Source organism: Chrysemys picta, chromosome 7 (genome assembly GCF_011386835.1).
Source record: "Chrysemys picta bellii isolate R12L10 chromosome 7, ASM1138683v2, whole genome shotgun sequence".
Lineage (NCBI taxonomy): Eukaryota > Metazoa > Chordata > Testudines > Emydidae > Chrysemys > Chrysemys picta.
In genome coordinates this window covers 75,195,790-75,223,592 of record NC_088797.1, presented here as the reverse complement: position 1 = coordinate 75,223,592, position 27,803 = coordinate 75,195,790, and the positions used below count along the sequence as shown (strand labels likewise).

At 41.5% G+C, this 27,803-nt stretch overlaps 1 protein-coding gene across 6 annotated transcripts; it reads left to right on the top strand.

The window, feature by feature from the left end:
• The first annotated feature begins 294 nt into the window (after window positions 1-294).
• NCOA4 (nuclear receptor coactivator 4) lies at window positions 295-27,381 on the top strand. Of its 6 annotated transcripts, none has more exons than XM_005294003.4 (11): window positions 308-527; window positions 11,954-12,017; window positions 18,445-18,599; window positions 20,170-20,310; window positions 20,502-20,590; window positions 21,237-21,345; window positions 22,201-22,272; window positions 23,219-23,365; window positions 23,559-24,572; window positions 24,878-24,967; window positions 25,415-27,381. In XM_005294003.4, the coding sequence occupies exons 3-11, from the start codon at window positions 18,459-18,461 to the stop codon at window positions 25,418-25,420; spliced, it is 1,809 nt and encodes a 602-aa protein (XP_005294060.2). In that variant the 5' UTR covers window positions 308-527; window positions 11,954-12,017; window positions 18,445-18,458; the 3' UTR covers window positions 25,421-27,381. The 6 variants fall into 6 exon arrangements, with proteins under 6 accessions (XP_065407881.1, XP_005294060.2, XP_042710611.2 ...); XM_042854676.2 differs by having other exon boundaries at window positions 387-527; window positions 25,253-27,381; XM_065551810.1 differs by having other exon boundaries at window positions 388-527; window positions 11,954-12,071.
• The last annotated feature ends 422 nt before the right edge of the window (window positions 27,382-27,803 follow it).

The following is a 27,803-nucleotide window of genomic DNA, read 5'->3' as shown; positions in this document are numbered from 1 at the left end:
CCTTTAAATCGGCTTCTGCACCCAATGACTGGAAGCTAGCTAATGTAACGCCAATATTTAAAAAGGGCTCTAGAGGTGATCCCGGCAATTACAGACCGGTAAGTCTAACGTCAGCGGCTCGTGTGCCATGCCCTGGCCCGGCCCTCAGGGTGCTCAGCAGCACCAGCTCCTGCCACCTGCCCTGCAGCAGGCAACCCCGCCCCCCCGCGGGCGGCCGCCGTCCTCGGCCAGTCCCCCTCTCCCATTGCCCCCCCTCGCTAAGCGGCGCGGGAGGGGCAGGGGTTTTGAGCATGCGCAGACCCAGTTCTAGCTCAGCCGGAAACTCGGGCTGGCAAGGTGCCCGCCCTGGTAGTGGCACCTCTCTGCCGCTACGGGTCAGCACACGCACACTACTCCACGCGAGGCTTCAGGACGGGCACAGTTCTCGCGAGAGTAGCCGCTCGCTTCCCCGCTCCCGTTTTTCGCTGAGCCTCCAGGCCGTGAGGTCAAACCGCTGCGACTCTGGGACCCCTCCCGCCCCCAGCCCGGTAAGTGCGGAGCGCACCGGGACACGGTACCCCTCCCCGCGCCTGCGCTCACCCGCTGCGGAAACCCCGCCGGCTCGTGCTCGCCCAGAGCCGAGGCCCTGCCTCGCGTCCCGGCCGGCCCGGCTCAGCCTCCGTGTGCGCCGTGGAGGGACCGCAGCGCCGCCGCTCCGGCCTGGGCACACGGAGCTTTCCCCCGCCCTTTGCGCGCCGGTAACTGACGGGCGGGCGGCCGCTCCGGGCCGCGCTACCCCCGGGGCTGCGTCACGGCGGGTGACAGTGACTCCTGTAACGCGTGGGGCAGCCGGGCGGAGAGATGCTGCCTGTCCACGTTGGGGAGGAGAGACTGCCAGGGGCAGCGAGTGGAGTGGGGGCAGAGGGTGCGGGAGGACTTTAGGACAGCGCCTACAGATGGGCTTCCTCTGTTTGAAGAGCACATGCTGGGGGTTACCGCAATCAACATCAGTGGTTCTCGGCCTCTCTAGGCTACTGTACCCCTTTCAGGAGTCAAGTATCAGAGGGGTAGCCGGGTTAGTCTGGATCTGTAAAAGCAGCAGAGAGTCCTGTGGCACCTTATAGACTAACAGATTTATTGGAGCATGAGCTTTTGTGGGTGAATACCCACTTCGTCGGATGCATCACCCACAAAATCTCATGCTCCAATACGTCTGTTAGTCTATAAGGTGCCACAGGACTCTTTGCTGCCTTTCAGGAGTCTGATTTGTCTTGCATACTCCCAAGTTTCACCCCACTTAAAAATTACTTGCTTACAAAGTCAGACATTGAAAACACAAAAGTGTCACAGAAGACTATTACTGAAAAATTGCTTATTTTCTTATTGTTACCATATAATTATAAAATCAATAAAATATAAATATTGTTTTGGAATTTCAATGTATGGTATATAGAGCTGTATAAACAAGTCTGTATGAAGTTTTAGTTTGTACTGACTTTCCTGGTGCTTTTTACGTAGCCTTTTGTAAAACTAGGCAAATATCTAGCTGAGTTGATGTGCCCCTTGGAAGACTTCTGTGTACCCCCGTATTTTAAAATTCAGCAAATTTTATTTGTCAAAATATCACAGTATAGTCACACGTTTCAATTATTTTGGTAATTTATTTCAAAATACCTGTTAGCAAGTATGTCTGTAACAATCCAGATAAAAACAAAAGATTCAGAAAAAGTTTTTTGACAAATAGATTCCTTACTAGGCATGTTAATACAGAACTTTGAGTAATAATTCATTTAAACTACAATACAGAAATGTATTTCCTGCACCCCTCAGAAGCAGTGCAAAGGCGTGGGGGAGCTGGGGTATCGGAGGAGCTGAGGGAGAGGGAAGTAATTGCTTGGAAGGAAACTGAGAGTGAACTTGGAGGGTTGTTAGGTGTGGGTGGGAGAAGTATGGAACATTTTTTTTTAGTTTGTTGGGGAAAGGGATTTTTAGGGAGCCTCTTCCATGCAGACCCTGGGTGACCCCAGCCTCTCAGTCAGCCACCCTCTTCCCCCATCCCCATGTGTTCCTGCACCCCCACTCAGCCACCCTCTTCTGCCTGTCTCCGTACGTTCATGCTCCACCTCCCCGATGGGGCGGGCGAGATGGGCCGGTGGGGTCCCTGCACCCCCACTGCTATTCAGCCCCTGTCCCAGTCTGTCCCCCACTAGCCCTTCTGAACCCCAGTCTGTGACACCCCAGCAGCTCCATGTTCCCCACGCTGTCTGTCCCCGCATATCCCATGCCTCCTGACCTGACCCCACTGGCAGGGAGATGTGAGGAATGCAGCCTCTGCTCTTCCCTAGCCGCAGCTGGGGCTGTTCCACCTAGGAGCAGCTATTCTCTGTTCTGGTGCCAAACTGGGTGACTGGGCAACAAAATGGCAGATGAAATTCAATGTTGATAAATGCAAAGTAATGCACATTGGAAAACATCCCAACTATATGTATAAAATGGTAGGGTCTAAATTAGCTGTTACCGCTCAAGAAAGAGATATTGGAGTTACTGTGGATAGTTCTCTGAAAACATCCACTCAGTGTGCAGCGGCAGTCAAAAAAGAATGTTGTGGATCATTAAGAAAGGGATAGCTAATAAGACAAGATATCATATTGCCTCTATATAAATCCATGGTACGCCCACATCTTGAATACTGCGTGCAGATGTGGTTGCCCCATCTCAAAAATGATACATTGAAATTGGAAAAGATTCAGAAAAGGGCAACAAAAATAATTAGGGGTATGGAACAGCTTCCATAAGAGGAAAGATAAATAAGACTGGGACTTTTTAGCTTGGAAAAGAGACAACTAAGGGGGGATATGATAGAGGTCTATAAGATCATCACTGGTGTGGAGAAAGTAAATAAGGAAGTGTCATTTATTCCTACTCATAACACAAGAATTAGGGGTTACCAAATGAAATTAACAGGCAGCAGATTTAAAACAAACAAAAGGAAGTATTTCTTCATATAAAGCACAGTCAACCCGTGGAACTCTTTGCCAGAGGATGTTGTGAAGGCCAAGACTATAACAGGGTTAAAAAAAGAACTAGATGAATTCATAGAGGATAGGTCCACCAATGGCTGTTAGCCAGAATGGGCAGGGGTTGCCCTAGCCTCTGTTTGCCAGAAGCTGCGAATGGGCGACAGGGGATGGATCACTTGATGAGTACCTATTCTGTACATTCCCTCTGAAGCACCTGGTATTGGCCACTGTTGGAAGACAGGATACTGGGCTAGATAGACCTTTGGTCTGACCCAGTATAGCGGTTCTTATGTTCACAGTGGCCCCTGGTGGCCAAAAGGTGTAACTGCAGCACTTCTTGGCAGAATTAATTTTCTGCTGAGGAAAAAAAAAAAATTCTGAGCAGCACATGAATTCTGCATGTGTGAAGCGATGCAGAATTGTTCCAGGAGTAAGACATGACTACAATAACACTGCATGCTAATAATAAGTATAAACAACAGTTACCCCTCTGGGGGGGGGTACTGAAAAAGGTTTACTGTACAGACCCATTTACGCGTGGATGTCGGGGATCAAGCTGTCATGACCGTGGGTTAAGAGGGCCATGCTGAAAAAAGTGTCTATGATTCACTTAGAAAAAAACGCTGTTATTTTCTGCTCTTTCATGCTCACATTTTTTTCTCTCTTATGAAGTCTGTCATTTGCCGCAGATGAATGTTTTCGATATTTTCCGCATTTTGCTCCTCCATAAATCTTACAATAGTTTCTACAGCACTAAGGGCTTCTGTGGGCGAAATTTTGACCTTTTCAACGACATCCTCATCATCGTCATCATTGTCATTTAGGCCTGCATTATTAGAATTCTCGCCATCACTTTTGCGGTCCGACGTAGGCTCGCAGCCTGATAATATTTCTTCCTCAGACAGAAATTCTGAAGTCGGGCAATCTTCATCCATCTCCAGCCACTCGGTAATGATTTCCGGCGACGTATCCAAACTAAAATCTTTTATCATTTGAAAGAGAAGTTTACTTTTATCCTCTTTTGTTTGCATGCGTGTTTGTAGGACATCTTCTGAAAATCCTTCAAAGTCTGGCTCTGAATCAGTGCCACTGCTGGAGTTTTCCGAGTCTGACCTGTCTTTGACAGAAGAGGCATCACCGAGAGCCTTCATCCAGTAGTTTTCAATGGACGTTCGTTTTACTCCGTCCCAAGCTTTTTTTAACGAAATAAATAATTTCCTTCATGTTTAACTGTTTCAGGAATTCGGAAATGCCTGAAGATGTGCATGACACGATCGCTGAAATCAGCTCCCGTCAATAATTGTTTTTAAAATTCTGCCCTGGTCTAAAGGTTGAATTTTTGATGTTGTGTTGAATGGTAGGTATAGCACTCGAATTTTTCCATCTCTCGATACCAGTGATTCGGCTGGAGGATGGGCTGGACAATTGCTAAGTAGCAAAAGTGCTTTGGCTTCGAGTTTCTTCGACCGCAGATGCTTACGAACAGCTGGAACAAAGCTGTTGTGGAACCAGTCGTCGAAAATGCGTCTTGTCATCCAAGCATTTTTGCTGTTAGCGTATATTACTGGCAGTTTGGCTCTATTGAGGTGATTAAAGCAGCGAGGGTTATGAAAACAGCCAGTGAGAAGAGGGGTATAGAATCATAGAATATCAGAGTTGGAAGGGACCTCAAGAGGTCATCTAGTCCAACCCCCTGCTCAAAGCAGGACCAATTCCCAGCTAAATCATCCCAGCCAGGGCTTTGTCAAGCCGGGCCTCAAAAACCTCCAAGGAAGGAGACTCCACCACCTCCCTAGGTAACGCATTCCAGTGTTTCACCACCCTCCTAGTGAAATAGTTTTTCCTGATATCCAACCTGGACCTCCCCCACTGCAACTTGAGACCATTGTCCTTGTTCTGTCATCTGCCACCACTGAGAACAGCTGAGCTCCATCCTCTTTGGAACCCCCCTTCAGGTAGTTGAAGGCTGCTATCAAATCCCCCCTCATTCTTCTCTTCTGGAGACTAAACAATCCCAGTTCTCTCAGCCTCTCCTCATAAGTCATGTGCTCCAGCCCCCTAATCATTTTTGTTGCCCTCCGCTGGACTCTTTCCAATTTTTCCACATCCTTCTTGTAGTGTGGGGCCCAAAACTGGACACAGTATTCCAGATGAGGCCTCACCAATGTCGAATAAAGGGGAACGATCACGTTCCTCGATCTGCTGGCAATGCCCCTACTTATACAGCCCAAAATGCCGTTAGCCTTCTTGGCAACAAGAGCACACTGTTGACTCATATCCAGCTTCTCGTCCACTGTGACCCCTAGGTCCTTTTCAGCAGAACTGCTACCTAGCCATTCGGTCCCTAGTCTGTAGCAGTGCATGGGATTCTTCCGTCCTAAGTGCAGGACTCTGCACTTGTTCTTGTTGAACCTCATCAGGTTTTTTTCTGCCCAATCCTCTAATTTGTCTAGGTCCCTCTGTATCCGATCCCTACCCTCTAGTGTATCTACCACGCCTCCTAGTTTAGTGTCATCTGCAAACTTGCTGAGAGTGCAGTCCACACCATCCTCCAGATCATTAATAAAGATATTAAACAAAACCGGCCCCAGGACCGACCCTTGGGGCACTCCACTTGAAACCGGCTGCCAACTAGACATGGAGCCATTGATCACTAAGCTTATGGCTGCCCATCTTATTACTACTAAAAAGAAGAGTCACACAATCTTTTATCTTTTTAAATCCAGCTGTTTTCTGTGTCTCGTAATTAAAGGCTAAAGTCTCATCAGGTAGCAGTTTTGCAAATAAAGCTGTTTCATCACAATTATAAAGTTGTTCTTCGTGGTAGTCTTCATTTTGTAAAATAGATTGTAACTCGGTGGGAAACGCCTTCGCGGCTGATTTATCGGCTGATCGGCTTTCTCCAGAAATCGATACCTGTGCTATGCCATCACGCTTTTTAAAACGACTTATAAACCCCTTGCTGGCTTGGAATGATTCATCCCCCGTTAAATTTCCAAATTTTGTCGCTTGGGCTTGAAGAATTGGCCCACTTAGCATCATTCCTTTCAGCCTTTCCTGAGCAAACCACGTGCACATGGCTTTGTCTATTGTGGGTTTTGCTGAATAGTGCACACGTTTTCACTTCTGCCCTGTGGCAGAACTGATATTTCGTACAAAGCCATTCAGTTTAGATTAGTTCTTTAGCCATCCTCGGCGAGTAGATTCTGCAATCCCAATATCTTTTGAAACTTTGGCCTGGGTTTCTCCGCTATTTACTCCATCTATTGCAGTTAGCTTTTCTTCTACAGTATAGGAACGCTGACGCTTGCTCTCTGCCATTATATTAGGCCTACCGTTAAAATTTTCTAATGTAGTATATATACTGTATTACTATATAACTAGAGTACTAATGTATATATTATATATATCTCTAGCGTGACAATGACACGTCTTTACCAATATCGGTAAAGACGTACAACACATTTCCACTCTGCACTTCCTGTCGATTTCTGTGTCAGTGAGTTAGTGAGCAAATCTATAGTACTACATAGCAAGTTCCTGTACCGCATGTTAATGAATCTCGCATGTTAAATAGGTAGCACTGGGAGACATGGCACTGCTGCACTTTAAGCGGATTCGCGTGTAAATGGGACTGTACTGTACTTTTACTTTTAATTTAAATGCCATAAAACCACAATCAGGCTTTAAGAAGGGTGCTGAACTTTTGTGTCCCAACTAGATTACAGACTTCCAACACTTAAAAGAACCATTTCAAACATCTAGAACACATTTAAAACACTTTCCACACTAATGTTTGTAATGTTCTCAAGTGTGTATTGATATTACTGCATTAACTCTGAGCAAATCTTATACACCTCTACCCTGATATAACGCTGTCCTCGGGAGCCAAAAAATCTTACCGCGTTATAGGTGAAACCGCGTTATATCGAACTTGCTTTGATCCACCGGAGTGCACAGCCCCGCGCTCCCCGGAGCACTGCTTTACTGCGTTATATTCGAATTCGTGTTATATCGGGGTAGAGGTGTAACTGGTTCAGTCTGAACTATTCCAGTGTTAATGTGGATGGAAGTGCAGCAACAAAGTTCACTTGATACAATTCCAAAATGGCATGGGTAGATAAAGAGCACATCTAATCTCCAGTTTTGCAAAGTGCATTATGTGAAGCATTTTTTGTTGTTGTTCATTAAGGTGGTAATTCCAGATTCCTCTCTTGTTTTGAGCCTACTGCAGCTTCTGTAACTATGTATGGCTTCTGTTTTATAAGGTACAGCATACAACAAAGACCTGTGTTTTGGAGAAGGGGAATGCTGACACCAAGTTTTATTAAATGCATGCTATTTTAGATTGAAAAATGCTTATAATAGGGATTACACTTTACATTTTGCTACAGCACTTCTCCATCTGTTAAGAGGATTTGTGGGGCCTGCATTCTGTGATAGGTACTTTAGGAGAACCATGATTCATTGGTACTATAATGGGAAACGTCTCAGTCTTTTAATATAGACAAGCATTAGCAACCTAAACAGTTTACAATGGTAGCTCATTTGGATCATTACGGTGACCAGTTAGCGACAACCATAGTCAACAAGAAGTAATTTTACTAATATAGATAGACTCTGTCAAGAATAAGTTTTTTGTGTCCAAAAGTTCTCTTAACTTGGTAATTAATGTTTAGAAATTACCAGTTTTATGGGTGTTTCTGACCCAGTCTGCATTTGAAATGTATGAAAACAATCTATATAAGCAGTAATTCAGATGATGCTGTTACAGATGAAAAGCTTGTACAACCATTATTCTGTTGTATCTGCCCCTCCGTCCCCCCGGCATATGATCTTTTTCATTATACCAAAAGTATTCTTTAGTCCCTGAGCATTTGGACCAAAAAATAGAAATGCAAGAGCTGAGGAATATAGAAAGTAATCTTTTAGGGAGGTAGGGAAAAGGTCTCAGTTTGAGCACTGAAAATTCTGACATACAGTAACTCCTCACTTAGCGTTGTAGTTATGATCCTAAAAAATGCTACTTTATGCAAAACGATGTTAAGCGAATCCAATTTCCCCATAAGAATTAATGTAAATGGGGGGGGGGGGTTAGGTTCCAGGGAATTTTTTTTTGGCAGACAGAAGACATTATATACATATACAGTATAAGTTTTAAACAATTTTAAACAAACAGTTTAATATTGTACACAGCAATGAATGATTATGAAGCTTGGTTGAGGTGGTGGAGTAAGAGGGTGGAATATTTCCCAGGGAATGCCTTGCTGCTAAATGATGAACTAGCACTCGGCTGAGCCATCAAGGGTTAATATGCTGTTGTTAATGTAGCCTCACACTCTACAAGGCAGCATGAACTGAGGTAGGAGGGAGGAAACATAATAGATGCAGGGCAGTAGCTGCAAATACTTCCCTGCGGAAACTGAACATGATGATGAGCCTAAGCTATCCAGCTGGAGCGCACCATTCCCTCCTCCTGACAGCACATGCACGGCTGCACAGGTGCTGACTTTCCAAAGTGCTGGGGAGTGCGAGAAAGACGTGCATTGCCCCTTTAAGTACGCTGAACCCCGTTTAAGTTGCCCTTTTAAGCAGCTCAGCCAGTTCAGACAGGAAGCAACAGCTAGCTCCCTCCTTTCTGTTCCTGAACCCTGTCCCCCTTCTCCCCTTTTTGGAGAGGGGGTATGGAGCGGGGGAGGAGCAGGGGGACTTCTTGATATCAGCATCCCTCTTCCCTCCTCCCCCAGCAAGCAGGAAGCTCCTGGGAGCAGTAGAAGGCAGGGCAGGGCAGGAGCAGCAGGGCAGTGGGCTGAGGGCCACCTGAACTGCTGCTGGGCAGCTGTTGAGCCACATACCTTACAGGGAATTTAGGAGAGCTGATGGGGGAGGAGGGCTGCTGCCCTGCTCCACCCCCCCCCCCCCCCCCCCCCCCCCCCCCCCGGTTCTAATCCCCACAAGGAGGGGCTACTCTTACAGAGAATCCTGCAAGCAGTGGATAAAGCAGGCAGCTGGCAAACGCTGTTATAAGGGAGTATTGCACGATATTAAACAAACTTGTTCCCTAATACAGTAGATCAGCAACGTAACAACGTTAACCGGGACAGTTATGTGAGGAGTTACTGTATCACCTTGAGGCTATGCATTATGGTCTTCATTTTGTACCTGACAAGTTTTAACTCTGTTGGTTAGTCATGCAGAGGAGTTCTTAGTAAAACACTCCTTTTCTGAAGCCTTTAGCAGTGTGTTCTGGTGCTGGGAAACAAAATCATTACTTAGTGTTAACATCAATTTACAAAAATAGTAACAGATGCTATATCTGCCTCCAATCCTGCCTTGCCAATTTTTGTGGCACATTTTCCTTTTTTTTTCTCCCCTCTGCCCACTTGCTGTGCGAAAGACCCAGGGTATCAATGAAAACTGACAGTAGTGAAAAGCTTATACGAGACTATTGTTGTTTACAGCTTTTTATTCCTTGCATCCCAACAAGTAAAAGGGGCTACTAACCACATGCTCATTGAGTATATTTTATGTATCTTTTTAGTATATAACACACGTTGTCACATCCAGTGAAGAGATTTGTGACAAAATAGTGGGATGTATTACAGCACTTTCTGGTTTTGTGGTTTAAACTGACAAGTGGATACTAAAATGCATTTGCTAGGAAAGAATCTTATTAAACCTAGAATGAGCTAATTGACCGCCTGTATTGCCGAGTAGAGCCTAAGCATTTCAGATACTTTCCTAGCTAATGTGGACTGCTTTTTAAATAGTCTAAGGTAGTTTTTGAGTACTCCCTATGACATGAGATTTTAATCTTTTGATATAAGAATTAATTCCTGTCAAAACATGCAATAGAAATGTAATGACATTACCCATTTTCTGTGATATTGGACCTTAATAAGAAGTTGATTTTCTAAATTTATTTGGTCCTTCTTGGGGATAATAATTAATAATACTTCCCCATTTCACAGTGGTGGTGTGAGGATAAGCACATTAAACTTTGAGATTTACTGATGAAAAGCACTATACAAGAGCTAGGTATTATTATTGTGTTTAAGTAGGAGCCATTACAGTGGAGTAGTGTGTTGGTTAAGTGGGTATTACCTGGAGGCAGTCAGTACCAGTACATTCCTAACTGTACTTACTGCTCAAAGAACTATTTTTTTTTTAATTCCAAAAGGTCTCTGGTCCTGGAGGAGTATTTGGAGAACTTCAGATGACTTTAATACAAGAAGAGCGTAGTTTATCTGAGATTTGTTCCCTGTTTGGAAAAATCTTAATTTAGCACATCTCAAATCCATCTGAGAATTAATGATAGAAAAAATTTGTTACATTTTGAATTATTCACTTGGAAGGGTGAAGTAGATATTTACCCATACATTTAAAATTCTGGCTCAAAAGATTCCTGGATGTATTTTTTTAGTCCTATATTTATATTCTGAAAGCAATAGATTATTTGTTTTCTAAATACAGTAATTGTTGGTATTTACTAAGATTGTCCAGAGGAATCATTACTGTAAAGAACAATGAGAGAAAATATTTTCATAGCTTAGGTATGTAGGCTTCTGGCTAATGCTAGTTAGCTGTGTGTGTATATTATGTGTTTTATAAAATTGTTCCAGGAACTGCATCCAAGAAAGCACTTCAGTATAACTCTTTTTTTACAAAATGGGTTGGAGTTATAGGGAGGGTCTTTTATGTACCAATTAACCAGATTTGCCATACACTCTAGGCACTTGAATTCTTTTTATCAGTTTAACCGTGTCTAAATAATTATCAATAGATGGGTGTTAATCATACACTAAAACATAGAATTTTCTAATTATGCATTTTACACCCACTCCCTGAAACGAGCAAGGATAATATCAAAACATCTTAAAACATTAATCCCATTCAGCTGACAGTCAGTTACTTCAGTGGTTTGAAAATAATCATTGTAAACTAGGCACATATTAAAATAATTGGACCATACTTGTGCATACTACGTCTCTAGGTGTCTTAGTATGGTGTGTGCATTATTAACTAGTGCACAGTATTCTAAAAGCAAAGTTGTCCTAGGAGAAACTTACTTCATGGGTTTGTTATTGAGAGTAATGGGTTGCCTTGGAATAGTACATGAATGGTATGAGGATAATAGCTGTCATAAGGTCCAAGATCTCATGCCGATTATTTTTGTCCTTGCTGAATAGAATAGTAAGATTTTGATGTGGACAGATTGTCTCTTATGTAAAGTGTGGAAGATTTGGTTGAAGAGCTAAATTACAGATCTTTCTGAGAAAATGGATCCATATTTGTTAGCTAAACTACATACACAGATTGCATGCTCAGCCCTAAGCTGAGTGTGCAGGTTTGGCAAACAAAATTCCATCTTTTAATTTCCAAAAGGGGATTGTTTGGAGACTAACATGTGCCATACTTGCAGTTTTCTAAGACCCCCTAAAGTGGCCTTTCCCCTTTGCATTGTCCTGTTGGACAGAGGTTAGAAGACTAAAGTCCGTAAGCGTAAAGTGGGGGAGCGGACATCATGTGTTCAGCAGCAGAGCTGTGTTCTTTCTGTGCAGCAACCATGCAAAGAGCCTAACAAACTCCACTTCCCTAGAAGCTTATTTTAATAAAACTTCTATTAAATCTTAAAAAACACAAAACCCTCCCTGAGTCCCCCGCTCTCTCAGTATTAGCAATCCGGCCTCTTCTCCCAGCTTTATGCTGTAGCCTCCCTCGGGTTTCTGTGCATGAGCGTTCCGGCCAGTCAGAGCTCTCTGCAGCCACGGTTGTTTCCAGGCGTTTCTCTGTTTGATGCACCCGTAAACCCCTCCTCTCTATGAAGACGTGCAAGACTGAGTATCGGCTGTGGCTGCCCTGGCCACGTGGGGCTCGAGGGATGGGCTTAAGGAAGTAAACTGCGCTGGCAGCTTCCAAAGTCTGCTCAGTGCTCACAGCTGATAAATTTGCAGGGGCTACACAAGGCCGCGAGAACCTGGGATCGTCGCACGGGAAGACAAGGCGAACAGTAAACAGGTAGGATAAGCAGGCTTGGCTTTCAGACTGCGGGGATGTGACATAAAGTCAATGGTATGGGTGTATGGTTTAAAGATTTGCATAAAATATTTACCACAGGGACTTGTGATCGCATGAATTTCTGTTAGTATGTTGTGTTTGTTATATTCAGAATAGGACGATAATGAGAACATTAAACACGTCTGGGACTAATAACTTAGACACAAGCAAAGTCTTTGGTTTCCAGACTTCTTCTTCTTTTTTTTAGAAGAAAATTTAATTGCATTCTTTTGTATGAAGAATTCATGTGTTTCTGCCTCTGCACTAGAAACTGTTTGGTGCATTCCTGAGCAGATATGCATTTGGAACAAGATTGCAATTTTGTTTAAAAGAGGTTTTGGGTGAGTCCTAGAAAGCTGTATAAATCAGTGGATGCTGAAAGAGAAAACACTAAAAGCTTGTTAATAACCAGAGTCACTGCTGAACTATTTCTGTCATTGGATAGAAATGCAGGATGAAGAAAGTGTAGTTTTAACTAATGTAGGGGCTTTCATTGTACAAGTTGTAAGATGTACAGACTCTTTTCCCTGATCAGTTTCACATCAACAGTCTTCTATACATATATTTAAAGACATTCTAGATTAAAAATACTAATTGCAAAGTTTTGAAACATAAAATGTGTAAAACAGCTTAGTGGCTTTGTACCTATGATATACAACTGAGACAGTGGCAAATATATCCTACTAAAGTGGCCTTAGTTTGCTGTAGCTTAAGCTAGGGAATTTTTGGCTAGGAACGTTTGTGAAGAGTGCCATTGGATCTTTAACAGCTACTTGGAGCAGAAAGAGCATAAGCTACAGTGAACTAAGGCACCTTTACTTTTGAATGAGAGCATGGGGGTAGGGAGTGATAATGTCCTTTAATTTATATGCATTACCTTCACAACTTTAAAAAAAGAACAGGAGTACTTGTGGCACCTTAGAGACTAACAAATTTATTAGAGCATAAGCTTTCGTGGACTACAGCCCACTTCTTCGGATTCACAACTTTAGTAACTTTGGTTTAACTTTCCTAAGTGTCCCATGGAGACAAGCCCTTAAATACCAGGATAATTAATTGAGCCCTTCATTCTTTAGAATTAACTGCAGTTATTGTATGAGAATGTTAAAAACTGAGGCTCTTACTGCTACAAGAAGGTGTGAAAGATCCAGTGGCACTCATTGTGAATGTCCTTGACCAGAAATTCCCTACAACTCCACATTTTTGGTATACTATTTGTGTCTTCACAGTTTGTAATATACCCATAATATTTGATGGGTTGTAGCTTGGTAGAGTAGAGATGAATTGAAAGTGACATGAATTGAGTGACTTGAATTGAGTGACTTGAATTGAAAGCTGTAGCATAGGCAGGCCTCCTGTATTTTACCACTATAGTAAAATACAGGAGGCCTGCCTATGCTACAGCTTTCAGCTCTGCCACTGGTCAGGGTGATGAACTATGCATCCAAAGAAGTGGGCTGTAGTCCACGAAAGCTTATGCTCTAATAAATTTGTTAGTCTCTAAGGTGCCACAAGTACTCCTGTTCTTTTTATGGGTATGAAATAGCTGCCTCACTCCAGAGGTGGCTGCATTTCATTAGTACTGTGTGTGTGTGTGTGTGTGTGTGTGTGTGTGTGTGTGTGGTTTAGTTTTAAAATATTTTGAAAGATGCTATATATGGTGCTTACAAAACGTTCTGGACATAGAGTGCTAAATCAGTTAGTGTATGAAAGCTAGATGGTGTTGATGGGAGACAGGGAGGTCCAGTTACAACCCTTTCAGTGCTTTGGCTGCTTTTTCCTAAAAGGTAGCAAAATTGACAGTGAATGCCAACCATGAAACTGACACATCTATTGTCAATTTTACTCTTCTAAAATATGTAAGTTGCAAAATGTTGTAACTTGTAATGGTTTTGCATTGAGTAGATGTGCAAAACCAGTGTAATTTTCACCATCTCTTCAAGCTCACTATTATTTATACAAACTATAACACTGCAAAATTAACTTTTAAAAAAATCACACTATCTTCTGAAAAATTGTGACTGCTATTGTCACAATTGGTAGGTAAAATTACTGTAACTGGTTAGTAGGTGCATTTAACAGCACTTAATATATAACCAGTGTCATTGTTTTGTTGGTCAGTTATGCTTCCATCTTATGCAGTAGCACCATTGCTCTTATGTAGTGCCTGGGGGATGGGCTCACATGCACAGTCTTTTCCAGAAAAAAGAAGAACAGGAGTACTTGTGGCACCTTAGAGACTAACAGATTTATTAGAGCATAAGCTTTCGTGGACTACAGCCCACTTCTTCGGATGCTGTAGTCCACGAAAAGCTTATGCTCTAATAAATTTGTTAGTCTCTAAGGTGCCACAAGTACTCCTGTTCTTCTTTTTGCGGATACAGACTAACACGGCTGCTACTCTGAAACCAGTCTTTTCCAGGCTCTGCAAGAGGGAGTTTACCCTAGCAGCAGGAAGGATCATTCAAGAAAGGAAAGGGAAGAGAATCAACCATGTTAGTTTGTTCTTGGCTCACCCAAAAGGTGCTGCTTAATATTAGCAGGGGAGCAGAAAACTCTTCAAAAAGAAACTTAAAAAGAGAAGTCAGGACACATTTAGAGGAGGCTGCATCAGAATTTTTTTTAAGTAATTAAAAATAAAATTTAGCAGTGTCCTCTGAACTTTAAAATTAAAAGGAAATGATGCACTTAGGCTTCTCTTGGACTGAAAATCACTGTAGCAAGAAGAAGGATTTGTTTTACAAACTTATTGAACATGTAAATGAATTGAGTTAATATTAGAATTAAATATATAATATTCAAGCAAAAATAGAGACAAGGTAGGTTGGCCCTCTGCATCCTGAGTAATTTGGTGGAGACTTACATACATTTAAAAAAAGGAATTAAAGTACTCTTCTAGTTCTAGCTTGAATATGATCATATGTTTCTCAAGAGGAGGAGATATTGGATGAAATTACTTCACAACTTGTGATGTGATCTTTGATATTACATACAAAATATTGCTTCTACCCTTTTCCATGGGGAGAAAACCAAACACACCATACAACACCACTCTGGAGAATGCATATATTTGTGTTTGGGTTTTGTTCTGTTTGTTCTTCCTTTCATTCATGGTGGTTTCCTGCATTTTCATGTGATATTATTACTAAAGACTTATTTTCACAGATTTAAAATATATTTACAGTGAAACTTACATTCTGCAGCACTGACTGAAGTCCACAGAGGAACTGAAATTCTTGGGTAATAAGTAATCACTCCCATCAGGCAAAAATACTGTGATACAATTTCTGTAAATGTGGTACAGATCTTCATGCATTGCAGAATTCTAATAATGTTAACCTTCTGCCTGGCTTACAAAATGTTTATGTATAGAACTTTCTGCAGAAAGATTGCATCTTAGCTCTCTTCATTTGAGGATATGTTGAAACTGAGCAGCCTGTACACATACAGTTTGTGGGTGACTTCTAGAAGTTTTGAGTCAAATTCACTGAGGAGTCTGAGGGCTAGTCTACACTGGCAACGCTAAAGCGCTGCCGCAACAGTGCTTTAACGTGGATTGTGTGGTCGCAGCAGAGTGCTGGGAGAGAGCTCTCCCAGCGCTCTAAAAAACCCACCCCCATGAGGGGCGTAGCTACCAGTGCTGGGAGCGCGGCTCCCTGCACTGGTGCACTGTCTACGCTAGTGCTTTACAGTGCTGAAACTTGCTGTGCTCAGGGGGGTGTTTTTTCACACCCCTGAGTGAGAAAGTTGCAGCACTGTAAATTGCCAGTGTAGACAAGCCCTGAGCTTGTGTAACATGACTCATTCAGACCTCTTGGTAATGAGACTTCGTTATACTTATATCATCTTATCAAAGAGAGTCTGATGGTGTAACTGACACATATTAGGAAGTCTGAAAGAAAATGTATTGCTAGATTATTTTATAGTTTATCATTCTATTGTAAGAAAATTTGCATTGGTGTAAAGGTCTTGAGTTTCCTTATTTACATCTATGTAAGACCCTTTGTGTTTTGGGGGATAGAAGAGGAAACTAGTCTTATTTTAAAAAAATGTGTATTGGAAGCAGTGTAGTTCAGTCTTTCAAACAGAATTCTCACTGCGGTAACTGTTGTGAGTGGAGGCAGGGAATCATACCTTTCAGAGTAGTTCTGTGCCTCATTTAGGGTTTGAACTGACTAGCAAAAAGGTAGGATGTAGTTGGGCTTTGCTAACATTTCCTACCTAAACTCAGCCTAGACTTGACCACTTTTCCTAATCAAGAGAAGGCCAGAGATACTGCACTCTTCTGATAGTCTTTTGAAGTGAATCTCATGTTTTATAGCACAGGTCTGAAGAATCTGTTAGCTCTTGTTCTAAATTAGGCCTCTCAGAGTACAGCATTTTCTAAAAATTCCCTAATGCTGTAAACATAGGTTCAGCTTCACCAGTGACAGAAAGTTTCCTCCTCCTATCCCCAGAAAAACAAAGGGTCTTACATAAAGACATAATGTGCGTCACCCAGAACTGGACACATTATTCCAGCTGAAGCCTCATCGGTGCCAAGTAGAGTGCACATTTACCTTTTGTGTCTTACAAACAACACTCCTGTTAGTTCACTCCAGAGTTACATTAGCCTTTTTTGCAACAGCATCAGGTTGGCTTATATTTAAGGCTACAATTTGGTCACGGAAGTCACTGAATTTGTGATTTCCGGAGACCTCCGTGACTTCAGCCCGCAGCTGCTGGGAGCTGCAGGGTACCCCCACCTCCCGTGGTGGCCAAGAGTCCTCCGTCAGCTTCCTGGCCACCAAGAATCCTCCCATTAGCTCCACAACTGCCGCGGGAGGCGAGGGGGGTCCCCCAGCAGCTCCCCAGTTCCCGTGGATGCAGGGGACCCGTGCAGCTCCCTAGCTGCTGCAAGCGGTAGGGGATCCCAGCCACCACAGGTGGGAGTCCCTCCCAGCCATGGGGCAGAGGCTGCAGCTCCCAGCCAGCAGCAGGGCAGGGTGCTGGACCCTCCTCCCTCCCCCTTCTTGTCATGGACATTTTTAGTAAAAGTCAGGGACAGGTCACGTTTTCATGAATTTTTGTTAATTGCCCGTGACCTGTCCGTGACAAAATTGTAGCCTTACTCATATTTAATTTGTGATCCTCTATAACCCCCAGATCTTTTTCTTTTCTGCCTAGCCAGTCATTCCCCATTTTGTATCTGCATTTAATATTTCCTTCCTAAGTATAGTACTTTGCATTCATTGAATTTTGTCTTGTTCATTTCAGACTAATTCTCCAATTTGTCAAGGTCCTTCCAAATTCTGGTCTTCCAAAGTGCTTGTGAACCCTCTCACTTCGGTGTCATCTGTAAATTTTAAAAGCATACTCTCCACTCCATTATCTAAATTGTTAATGAAAGTATTGAATATTATCGGACCGAGGATAGACCCCTGCGGGTCCCCAATACATAAGTCCTCCCAGTTTTAATTATTCCTTGAGTATGGTCTTTCAATTAGTTATGCACCCATCTTATAGTAATTTCATCTAGACCACGTTTCTCTAGCTAGCTTACAAGAATATCATATGTGACTGTGTCAAAAGTCTTAATACAGTCAAGCTTTATCAAGTCTACAGCTTTGCCCCTACCTGCTAGCCCAGTAACCCTGTCAAAGAAGGAAATTAGGTTGGTTTGGCATGATTTCTTCTTGACAGATCCATGCTGGCTATTTCTTATAACACTGTTATCCTCTAGTTGTTTACAAGTTGATTATTTAATAATTTGTTTGAGTTCTTTCCAGGTATCGAAGTTAGGCTGATGGGTCTGTAAGCCCCTGGGTCCTCTTTGTTCCCCTTTTTAAAGGTGGTATATTTTCCCTTCTCCAGTCCTCTGAGACCTCTCCCATCCTCCATGGCTTCCTTAGCTAGAAAAAAGTTTAAAAGCATTGGAAAACAGAAATCTAATGAGGAAGTTTACAGCATGTTGATATTCTTTTTATATTGTTAGTGTGGATAGATTACTATGCTGAAAAATTACCCAGAAGAATCGCAAGACCTTGATGTGACCTCCTCATTAATATTTTTCCAGACAACTTGCTTTCTGTAGCACATCAGATATTGCAAATTGCTGTGTACCAAAAGTAAACAGAGAAGACAACCAAGGCAAAGATTGGTATATTCAGGCACGCTGTCCACAGTGTTACTGGACATTACTTTCTTATACCAGTTTTTTTTAGTATTTGGTCTCTTGACCTTTAGAAAAATTACATTTCAAATGTGTTTTCAATAACAAATTAGTATTCCTGAGATAGCAGATGCAGATGACTATTCAGAATATGCCCTCCTCATTCTTATCTTTTCAGGGACTTTTGGAAATATTTAAGTTTCACTGTTGTTAAAACAAAATTTCCTTGTGGTTTAGGAACACTGTCAAGAATGAGCCCACCGCAGGATAGGAGTGGAAGCTCCTGCAGTAAGGAGCCCCTTGTAAAGTGCCTTCAAGCTAAGAAAGACTTGGAGACCGCTATTGCTGGAATTGTCAAGGCTGAACAGCAAATTGAAGTCAACTGGAGAGAGGTATTTAAAATATACTTTTTAAAAGTCTAATGTTTTGCCAGTCTTTGACCACAGTTTTGATTGGTAGTTCTGCAAGATACTTGGTCTTCTGAAACAATAAGCAATCTGTCCTAGAAGCACCATTATTAAGGCTACAATTTAGTCATGGGTATTTTTAGTAAAAGTCATGGACAGGTCACAGGCAACGAACAAAAATTCATGGCCCGTGACCTGTTCATGCTATAAATACCCCTGACTAAATCTGGGGGGTGGGAGGGAGCCTTGGGAGGTGGGCCAGCAGCACCCATTCCAGCCGCACAGGCCCCTGCTCGGGCGGTCCCCAGGGCCAGCCGCCCAGGGCTTGCTGCAGGGCTGCCCAAGCGGCTGGCTGCAGCGCTGCTCCAGCACTGTAACGCAGCGGCCGGTGAGGCTGGCCCCGGGGCCACCTGCTTGGGCAGGCCAGGGGTCAGCCACACTGGCTGCTGCAGAAGTGACGGACATCGTGGAAAGTCAGGTCGCAGAATGTCATGGAATCCATGACAGACACAGAGTCCTAACCATTATCTCACTGTTACTCAACTATAATCCTTACAAAACGTAAGCATTTGAGTATTGCTAACCTCACCAGGTAAAATAAAAACCTCAACATCTCACTGGCATATGTTTTGTGTTAGTCTCTGGGTTTTATTAATAGTTTCTTATTTGTAATGGGATTTTTTTAGTGATTCACTATTTATGCTGCTGGAAATAACTTCTTTAAACTGAAAGATATAAAGGTGCTATAAATAATATGTAGTAGAACAGCTGTTTTAATAAACTGATATTCCTTTGTGTTTGGGTACTCCTTCAATGGGAGTGGTCTTGTGTTTGGGTACTCCTTCAGTTGAAGTGGGGTAACTGGTAAGTATGTTGAGTAAAAGCCCACGTCTTTGATGAATAAACGTGCAATGACATAGATTTCAAAATGGTTTGTATTTGTAGATTAAATGTATTTTATGGGGTGAGAGGAAGGTGGTTGAAAGCTAATGTCTGTTTGTGTCACAATATATTTTCTCCCCTATCCCCACTGCCTTTGGTTGTCTGTGATACATGGTGGTGCCCAGATTCTGACAAGGGACTCTGGGTGTTACTGTAGTATGCATAAATGACAAATATTACTATTTAATATTATCTGTCTGTGGAATTGGGTAGCCACATTTGACTTTTGTGAAAGTTTGTTGTTAATCATTGAAACTGCATTTGTCCTAAAGAATACTCAGACTTGTGTACAATAGCATTAGCTTTCTTAACCCAGCGAGTTGTGTGTGAATTGTATGTTGTGACGTGTGAAGGTTGGTGACTTCGGTGTGTTCTGTGAACAAAGAAATTTCAGGTTATGGTTTGAGGTGATTACGTTTAGTACAAAAATATTAGTATTTAATTTCAGTGGGTGGGTTTTCTCTCTTTTTCTTTCTTCCCCCTCCTTCCCTTCCCCCCCCCCCAAAAAAAAAAAAAAACCAACAACAACCCACAACACATTGGGCATGTTCTGGTTTGAACTACTCAGCAGACATTCCAGAAATACTAAATGGAGCTGGTATTTATCTTGCAGGTCAAAGCTCAGATTCACAGCTGCATAAGTCGTCATATGGAATGTCTGCGCAGTCGTGAAGTTTGGCTGCTTGAACAGGTAGATCTCATTCAGCAGCTCAAAGAGGAGACCTTGCAACAGCAAACATACCAACTCTACTGGGTAAGATTTGTGTGTTTAACTCAGTTTAGCTATATTGGCCCTTTCAAATACACTGGTCTTGCTAGTATATTTTCATGGTAAAGTACAAATCTTGAACAGGTATATCCTGTGTCAAGTATAAGAGTATGAATTTGAACATGTGATGCCTTTACTGGAGCTAAGGCAATAATAATGTTTTATTTTTCATATAGTTGCTGGGACAGTTCAATTGTCTTATCCACCAACTGGAACACCCCCATAGTAATGACCTAGTCAATCAGATTTCTGTGTGCCTGGAGAGGTAAAAATATTACATAATCTGAATAAATGAGTGCTATTCATTTTGACTTTACATTGAATTTAAACTGTTTTCTGGTCATAATGTCTGTAGACCATCTTTTGTACATAGTTAGCTTTTATGACGTATGTATAATACTTTACTAAGAGCTATTTTCGGTAATTCCTAAAAAAAAAAATTATTGGTGAGATTTTCAAAACAGTCTCGGATAGAAGACGAGTATGGCTAAATACCCAGGATTGCTTTGAAAATCTCAGTGTAAGATTTTTAAATTGATCCTTTAAAGAGAAGTCAGGATACCATCAGTTGTAATGCAAGCACAACTATTTGTGCAGGTTACTACAGAGGTTAAGGTTTGATGTCATTTGATTTGGGAGGAAGAGTAAGTGGGGAGAGTAAGTGTTTTGCTGGATATTTCACTTTTTTCTGTTTTTACTGCATAGAACCTTGGGTGGACATATCTTTTTATTTTTGTGTAAAAAGCTAAATCAATCAAATTAGTTCACATTTTTGGCTGTTTGCAGCAGAGCCAATTAAAAGCCTTTATACAAATATTGGCTCAGTTTTACAAGCTTAAAGCTAGCGAAGGGTTTAACTGAACTTATGGGTGAACTTTATTTTTTATTAAAGATCTCCTTAATTCTTTTAGACTAGGCAGTCTGACCCTCAAACCAGAAGAGTCTTCCAACCTGAACTTTGAGGCTGATACATCTTTCCTTCGCCAGGCCATCACGTCGTTTGGCTCAATTAAAACAATGGTGAGTACCAAGGCTTTTCTAGTAGGATCACTGTTGAAAGTACTTGATTCAGATATTTTTAAGGGGAGAGGGAGTCTGCAGATCCCTCATCATTTATTCAACTGGTTTCATTTTAAATCTTTAGTTGAAATATAAAACATACACAAATATTTTTACAGCTTTAGACACATAATCTAATAATCATTGCATATTTCAACTTCAGAAAGTGTAGAACTCCTTGATCAGATAAATTATGATCACATGGGAGGGATGTGATATTTATATGCAGCAATAACAAAACCCAAGCTATGTCAAGAAGTCAGTTTCAAAAGTATCTCCTCAGCTACATTTGGAGTCAGTCTATATGTAAAGCTTTGTGCAGCAGCCTCGTTAAAGTATACCTGCATTTTATTAACATACAGGTATGTTTTTTGGCAGAGGTTGATTGGAAGGTTAGGGTGACTGGTGGAGGGCGGCGGGTATGTGTTCTTGCTTTTTGTTGTAGCAGTTGGAATTTAATGTGGGGACTTTCTTTAGCGGATGCCAGTTGTAGGCAATATCGATGGAAAAAGTACATGCCCCAGCCTCTGGGAGCATTTAACTTTATAAAAGCAGAAATAATTCTGCTTAATTGCTCTACACTGAAATTTGCCATAACATCTTTATTTTGAAGGCTTCTCTCCTCCCCCCATCCGCCCCCACCGTTCAGTAACCTTGAAGTTTCCAGGGTATAAAAGGAGTTTACCAGTTGTAACTGTGCTTTTAATGCTGCTTCATTATAGTCTTAATGTTTAAACATTTGTTTTTTAATTAAATTGAGTTGAGTTTTAAAAATGAGGAAAGTGATTATTGTTCATACTTTTTTTTTTTAAATAGCAAACTCCTGAGACAGAAAATGCCTCCCCTTGGATGTCAGTGCAGAACTGCACGCTGGCCCAACATGAACAGGTAAAATGAATATTTGTCTTCTGAAAATAGGATTTGACTAAAGATAGTATAAGCATAATCTTGTTATCTCTCAGCTTTCCTAACTGGTAATTTTTATGGCAGTTGTTAAGGTATTGCAGTTTGAGTATCCAGTAATAATGTGGCAATTGAGTATGCCTATTGGGGAGGATGTTCTAGTTTCCTTTTGCCATCTTCCCTTACATCAGCTCCTTAAATATGAACCTGGGTTAATTTGTCCATGGGGGTGGAATGGGGTGGCTCCAGCTTGGCTCTTCTAGTCCAAATGCTAGAGGATAAATGGAGTCGAGTCCTAAGTGTGCCAGACAGGGATTTGGAACCATTCCAGTTGTATTGCAACAGTTCAGCTGGGAGGCACCATGTTGGGTCCAGCACAAAGATGCAGCTGTGTTCAAGGTATTTTTCATGTAGATTGACAGACTGTACAGTCAAAAGTGCTGCAGTGTTTACAGGACCCAGAACTACTGTGGGTCGTACCGATTAATTTTACACACATAACTGTTTCCAATCTAGTTTCTAGATACACCTCTACCCCAATATAACGCTGTCCTCGGGAGCCAAAAAATCTTACCGTGTTATAGGTGAAACCGCGTTGTATCGAACTTGCTTTGATCCACTGGAGTGTGCAGCCCTACCCCCTGGAGCACTGCTTTACCGCATGATATCCGAATTCGTGTTATATCGGGGTAGAGGTGTAATTCGAAACAATTGGAAAAGCAAACCACACAGCAGTAAGCTGGTTTTCTGCCACATAGATGACTGTGAGGCTTTTGAGAAGATGGTGTGAGAAGGGACTTCTGTGGTTCTTCTTTTGGTTAATAAATATTGGCATACATTGGACACACTGTACATTCTGAGGTTCTCTGTAAATTGCCTCCACAATGAAATAGTTATTTTTATAACATGGAGACCCTATGTTCTTTTTTAGAAGAAACTATTGTCTGGGACGTTAGGTTCCCCACTCAGTGACTGGCTACTTGGAAGCAAGTCTGCTAGCAATTGCCAGGCTCCATATGCTCCCAGCATCAACCCTGAGGACTGGCTTATGAAAAAGCATGTGCCAGAGACCAGCCAGGTATGCTCTTCACATACTAAATAAGATGTATTAAAGAGGAATGTGGTGGTATGCTGCAGTTGAAATTGGAAGGGTGGGGAGCACATCCATTATACTTTCCTTGCATCTCTGCCTTACCCTTGTTACATCTTGCTTGATTCTCAAAATATTCTGAGCTGTCACTATACAAACAGTATTTTTTTTGTTTGTTAAGGATTTAAACTCTTCCAAAGTCTGTTATTTTGAGGAAGCCTGGGGAAATCTGAAAGATTTGGAAAACTGGCTTCTGCAGAATCAGCAAAGAGAAGAAACTTCTGAAAAAACAGATTCCCATAAGCACAAGAGCGCCTATTCCACCAGCGGCTCCTTCTTTTCCACTGAAAAGATGGATCAATTGGAGTTCCTTGAGCAAGAAGAGATGGACATTTCTGATTGGCTGCTTACTCCTTCTCACCCAGAAAATGGAAGTAGTGCCTCAGAAGAGAAATGGAAATGTGTGTTTAAACCTTTTAGGGAGGAATATAACATAAATGATTGGCTTCCCAAAGCTGACTCCTGTACTAACTGTCATGGCAGTCAGGCCAAGAGTGTAGAAATAGAAAACCTTGGAAATCTTAAGTGCCTGAATGAGCATCAGGATGTGAAGAAATCACCCACGGTATCTACCAATGTCTGGCTTCTGCAGCACCCCCAGACTCCATTTAAAGTGGAAGATGTGTGCAAAGCTAATGAGCCATGCACTAGCTTTTCAGAGTGTGTGTGTGATAACAGCTGTGAAAAGGAAGCTCTGTGTAAGTGGCTCCTGAAGAAAGAGGGGAAGGATAAAAATGGCATGCCAGGAAACCAGATACCGGTGGTGAACCCTGAGCCTGAGAAGCCTAAATCTGCTGTCAACATCTGGCTTCATCCCTCCAGGCAGCTTCCAGAGGAGAGAGCTACTACCACAGTGAAATTGGATAGTTCAGTGAAGGTTGTAGAACCTCTAAAAGCATTGCTTGAGAGTCCATTGACAACCTGGCTAGCCAAATCAGTGCACAAAGCAGCAAGCACAGAAGAAAAGGCAAACCAGGAGAAAGCAGAAGTTAGCTTCAAGAGTCCCTTTCTAGACCTCCTGGCCCCATTCCACCTTCCTCTGAATGTCAACAGTTGGATGTTGTCTTCAAAGAATATAGAAAATGTCAACCAGCCTCCAGTGGAAGATAAATGGCTTCTACGCAAGAAGGCACAAGTGAGCATAGTTTTTAATGTTTGTTCCTAGATAATGTGTTAAGACAGTATAATTACCAGTGTTACTGCTTGCCCTGTGTTTACAGCAATCCTCAATGCTCAACCACTATTTTAAGAGTGCTGAAATAAAACAGATCTCAGTATTGAAATCCAACAAACTTTGTAAAGCAAATATAGCCAAGATTCATCTCATAAGAAATATTAGATGTAACTTTCTTTGATCTGACCCCTTTAAAAGATTGCTGACACACAGGAAAACTAACTTAGATGCATTTTGAATGTCCTTAATTATGTCCCCTTTTTCAGGACTATGGCCTACCTACAGTTTGTGAACTTTTTGCCTGTATGAAACTGAATGGAGATAGAGAAAAGTGGCTGTACCAGACTCCTTTACAGGTAAGATTAATCAATTACACAAATGCATTGCTAATAAACACAGTTGTGCATTCTATAATCCTTGAAGATATCTACATTTAAATGTTAAAAGCAACATATGATTTCCTTTCTATATCTATCTTTAGCAGCTTAACCTATTCCCTCTTCTCCATTCGTACCCCTCCTGGTCCTCCATTGTTCTTTCCCTCATCCTCTTCTGCCAGGGGAGGTTGAGGGAATCATTCCCACTGTTAAGTAAATTGATATTAAATATTGAATCTTTGTATGGTTTATGGTGAATTACAGAACAGAAACCTATCAGTACCAAGAAACTCAGCCTCAGAAGCAGTATCTTTATGTGAAGCATTTTCAACATCCCTTTTGTACGCGCTTCTCTCACAGAGTGTTACTTTGTTTTACCAAAGAACAAAATAAAATAACTCTGCATTTTGAATTGTTTTGTTCTAGAAGTGAAGAACCTGAAGCATTAGAACCACGTCACCTTCCTGCTGATTGCCACACATACATACTATGTCATTGCAGTCTGCTGAATAATTGTGTTTGTGTCTGACTAGTCTGCTTTAGCTAAAAAACAAACTATAATTATAGGTAACTGAGTTATGGTGCAGAAAATGCCTTTGTGTTATAAATGACTCCTGAATATAGCAGGCCTGCTGAATATACGCACACTGACACAATAGGCATTTGTAAGATCGTATCTTTCATGGGCCTATGTGAAGCTTCTTTTATGGGTTGTCACTTCAAGCATGTTGAAGCTCAGAGCAATTGTAAAATAAAATGTCTTCGCTGTGAAATCTGCATCTCTGGTGCTTGGACTGTACTATATAGTGTTGCAGTTTCCTTGCCCAAAAGGTTGCCCTTCAAATTCTAGAACTTTATCTTGAGAAGGATTCCATCTTTTTCAAGATAGCTTATTCCTTAGTTGGAAGCAAATTTTTGTTAACCTTTGAAGGATGGCAGTTGTTGCTTGCATCCTATGTACAACTCAGCCCAAGGCTGTTAAACGTATTCTAGTTTTTGAAAGAAATGTATTGTTTTTGGCCCCTGACACAAGATGAGAACTCTTAGATGTGTTTTTAAAGGAAGACCTTCCTGTCAAATTTTTCCTTTGAATGAGATCTTCAGCTAGTGAGAACTGAGACAGATTTGGCCCAGATCTTTTTAAATTGCTTTTGAACTGACAGTCTTTTCAGAGCTGTTAGTCTTTGTGAATCAATACACTCTGAAGCTAGTAGGTGCCCCGCATTTAATGAGGTAACAATTACAATTTTACTAAAACAATTTGGTGTACAAAAAAGTGACTCAAAGATGTCTATTTTTAGACTAATTGGCAGTTAACTTATATTGTATAAACTGCTGGTAGTCCTGTTTCCTTGTCTAATTCATAGACCAATACAATTATAAATGGAAACCTCTCAGAATGCTTAACAAAAATGGAACTTTGGATGCTTGAGAGCCTCCTAATATGATGTAATCCTGTTCAATACGTTTTCCAGCTGGTGACCTCATGGATCCCACCACCTTTTCAATCTGTTTTAGATAGTTAAGGTAACTATCACCTTGGTATCAGAGTTGGGAAGTGGGGTCAGATTAATTTTGATCACTGTAGCAGTGGACATAGCATGAATATACCTCCTTTAGTATACAACATTTTATTAAACCCTTATGAAACTGCATAAGTTGTCTGAAACCATTGGTGTACTAGGTGCAAATGGGCAGTAGGTTTTCTAGCTTGCATGAAGAATTAGCAAAGTTATTTAATATCTGCACAGTTAATTTCCCCTGTTCATTTTCATTAACTTTTTTCTGATGATTTTTAGATAACGTTTTCTTAAAGTTTGTCTGGCGTAAAAATGGCCTCAGCTTTTCAGTGCAGAAAGAAAATCTTGTTCCAAGGACTGAAACTTAATACCACTTGCCTGGTGCTACACAGTATGAAAGTATTTGTGTGTACCACTATGTTCAGATAGCCTGTGAACTGATTTATGAAAAAATCTTGGCCCTTTGCACACTGAAAATAGACTCTATAAGGGCTTTAGATTAGCAGACCACTTAAGACCTTTTCTTTTAATAGTTTGAGCTGTCTACTGAAATCAGAAAGTGTTTTTTGAACTTCAGCTTTTGCCGGACCATATTGCCTGTTGCTGCATGGAAAGACTACACTATGACTAACTCCAATGATAGCCTATTTTGATTAGCAGTTGAATTTGATGATGTCTGATGTGCAACTCACCTTTATAATCCTTTTAACCTAAGTTAATGAGTGCTAACTTCATATTCAATTCATTATGCCCTTAAAACTTTCTGGGTGTGTATTCATTTGCTTTTCACAGAACCCTAATTTAGTTAATACTAATAAATATTTATGTAAAGTGTTGATTAGTCTTTTCCATTAAAAAATATTGCAGCCAAAAGTGGGTGTGGTGGTTTTTATTTCTTTGTGGAAAGCTGTATTTGGGGAATTTTATAAACTTTGTTCAGCTTTCTGTAATTTAGAATTATTTCACTGTTCCCTACAGGCTCCACCCTCATCCTTTTGAGGCTCTAAACACAAACATTTCAAATTTGCATATTGTCCTTTGACTGATATGGGACTATCCAGTAGGCTACGTGGGTGCTCTTTAATACAGAAGCTACTTAGAAGAGGCACAGCAACAGCAACAAATGCCTCCTCAAGAGTACTACTGGAAGGTCCTTTCTGGTGCTGTAAGGGGCGGGGGGGGGGGGGGGGGGAGAGAGAGTGTATCTGTTCTAGGGCCCCCCCCCCTGTTTACAAATGCATTTCAGAGGGTGCTCACCTCCCTGCTACTTTATCAGTTGTTTATAAAGATGGCTA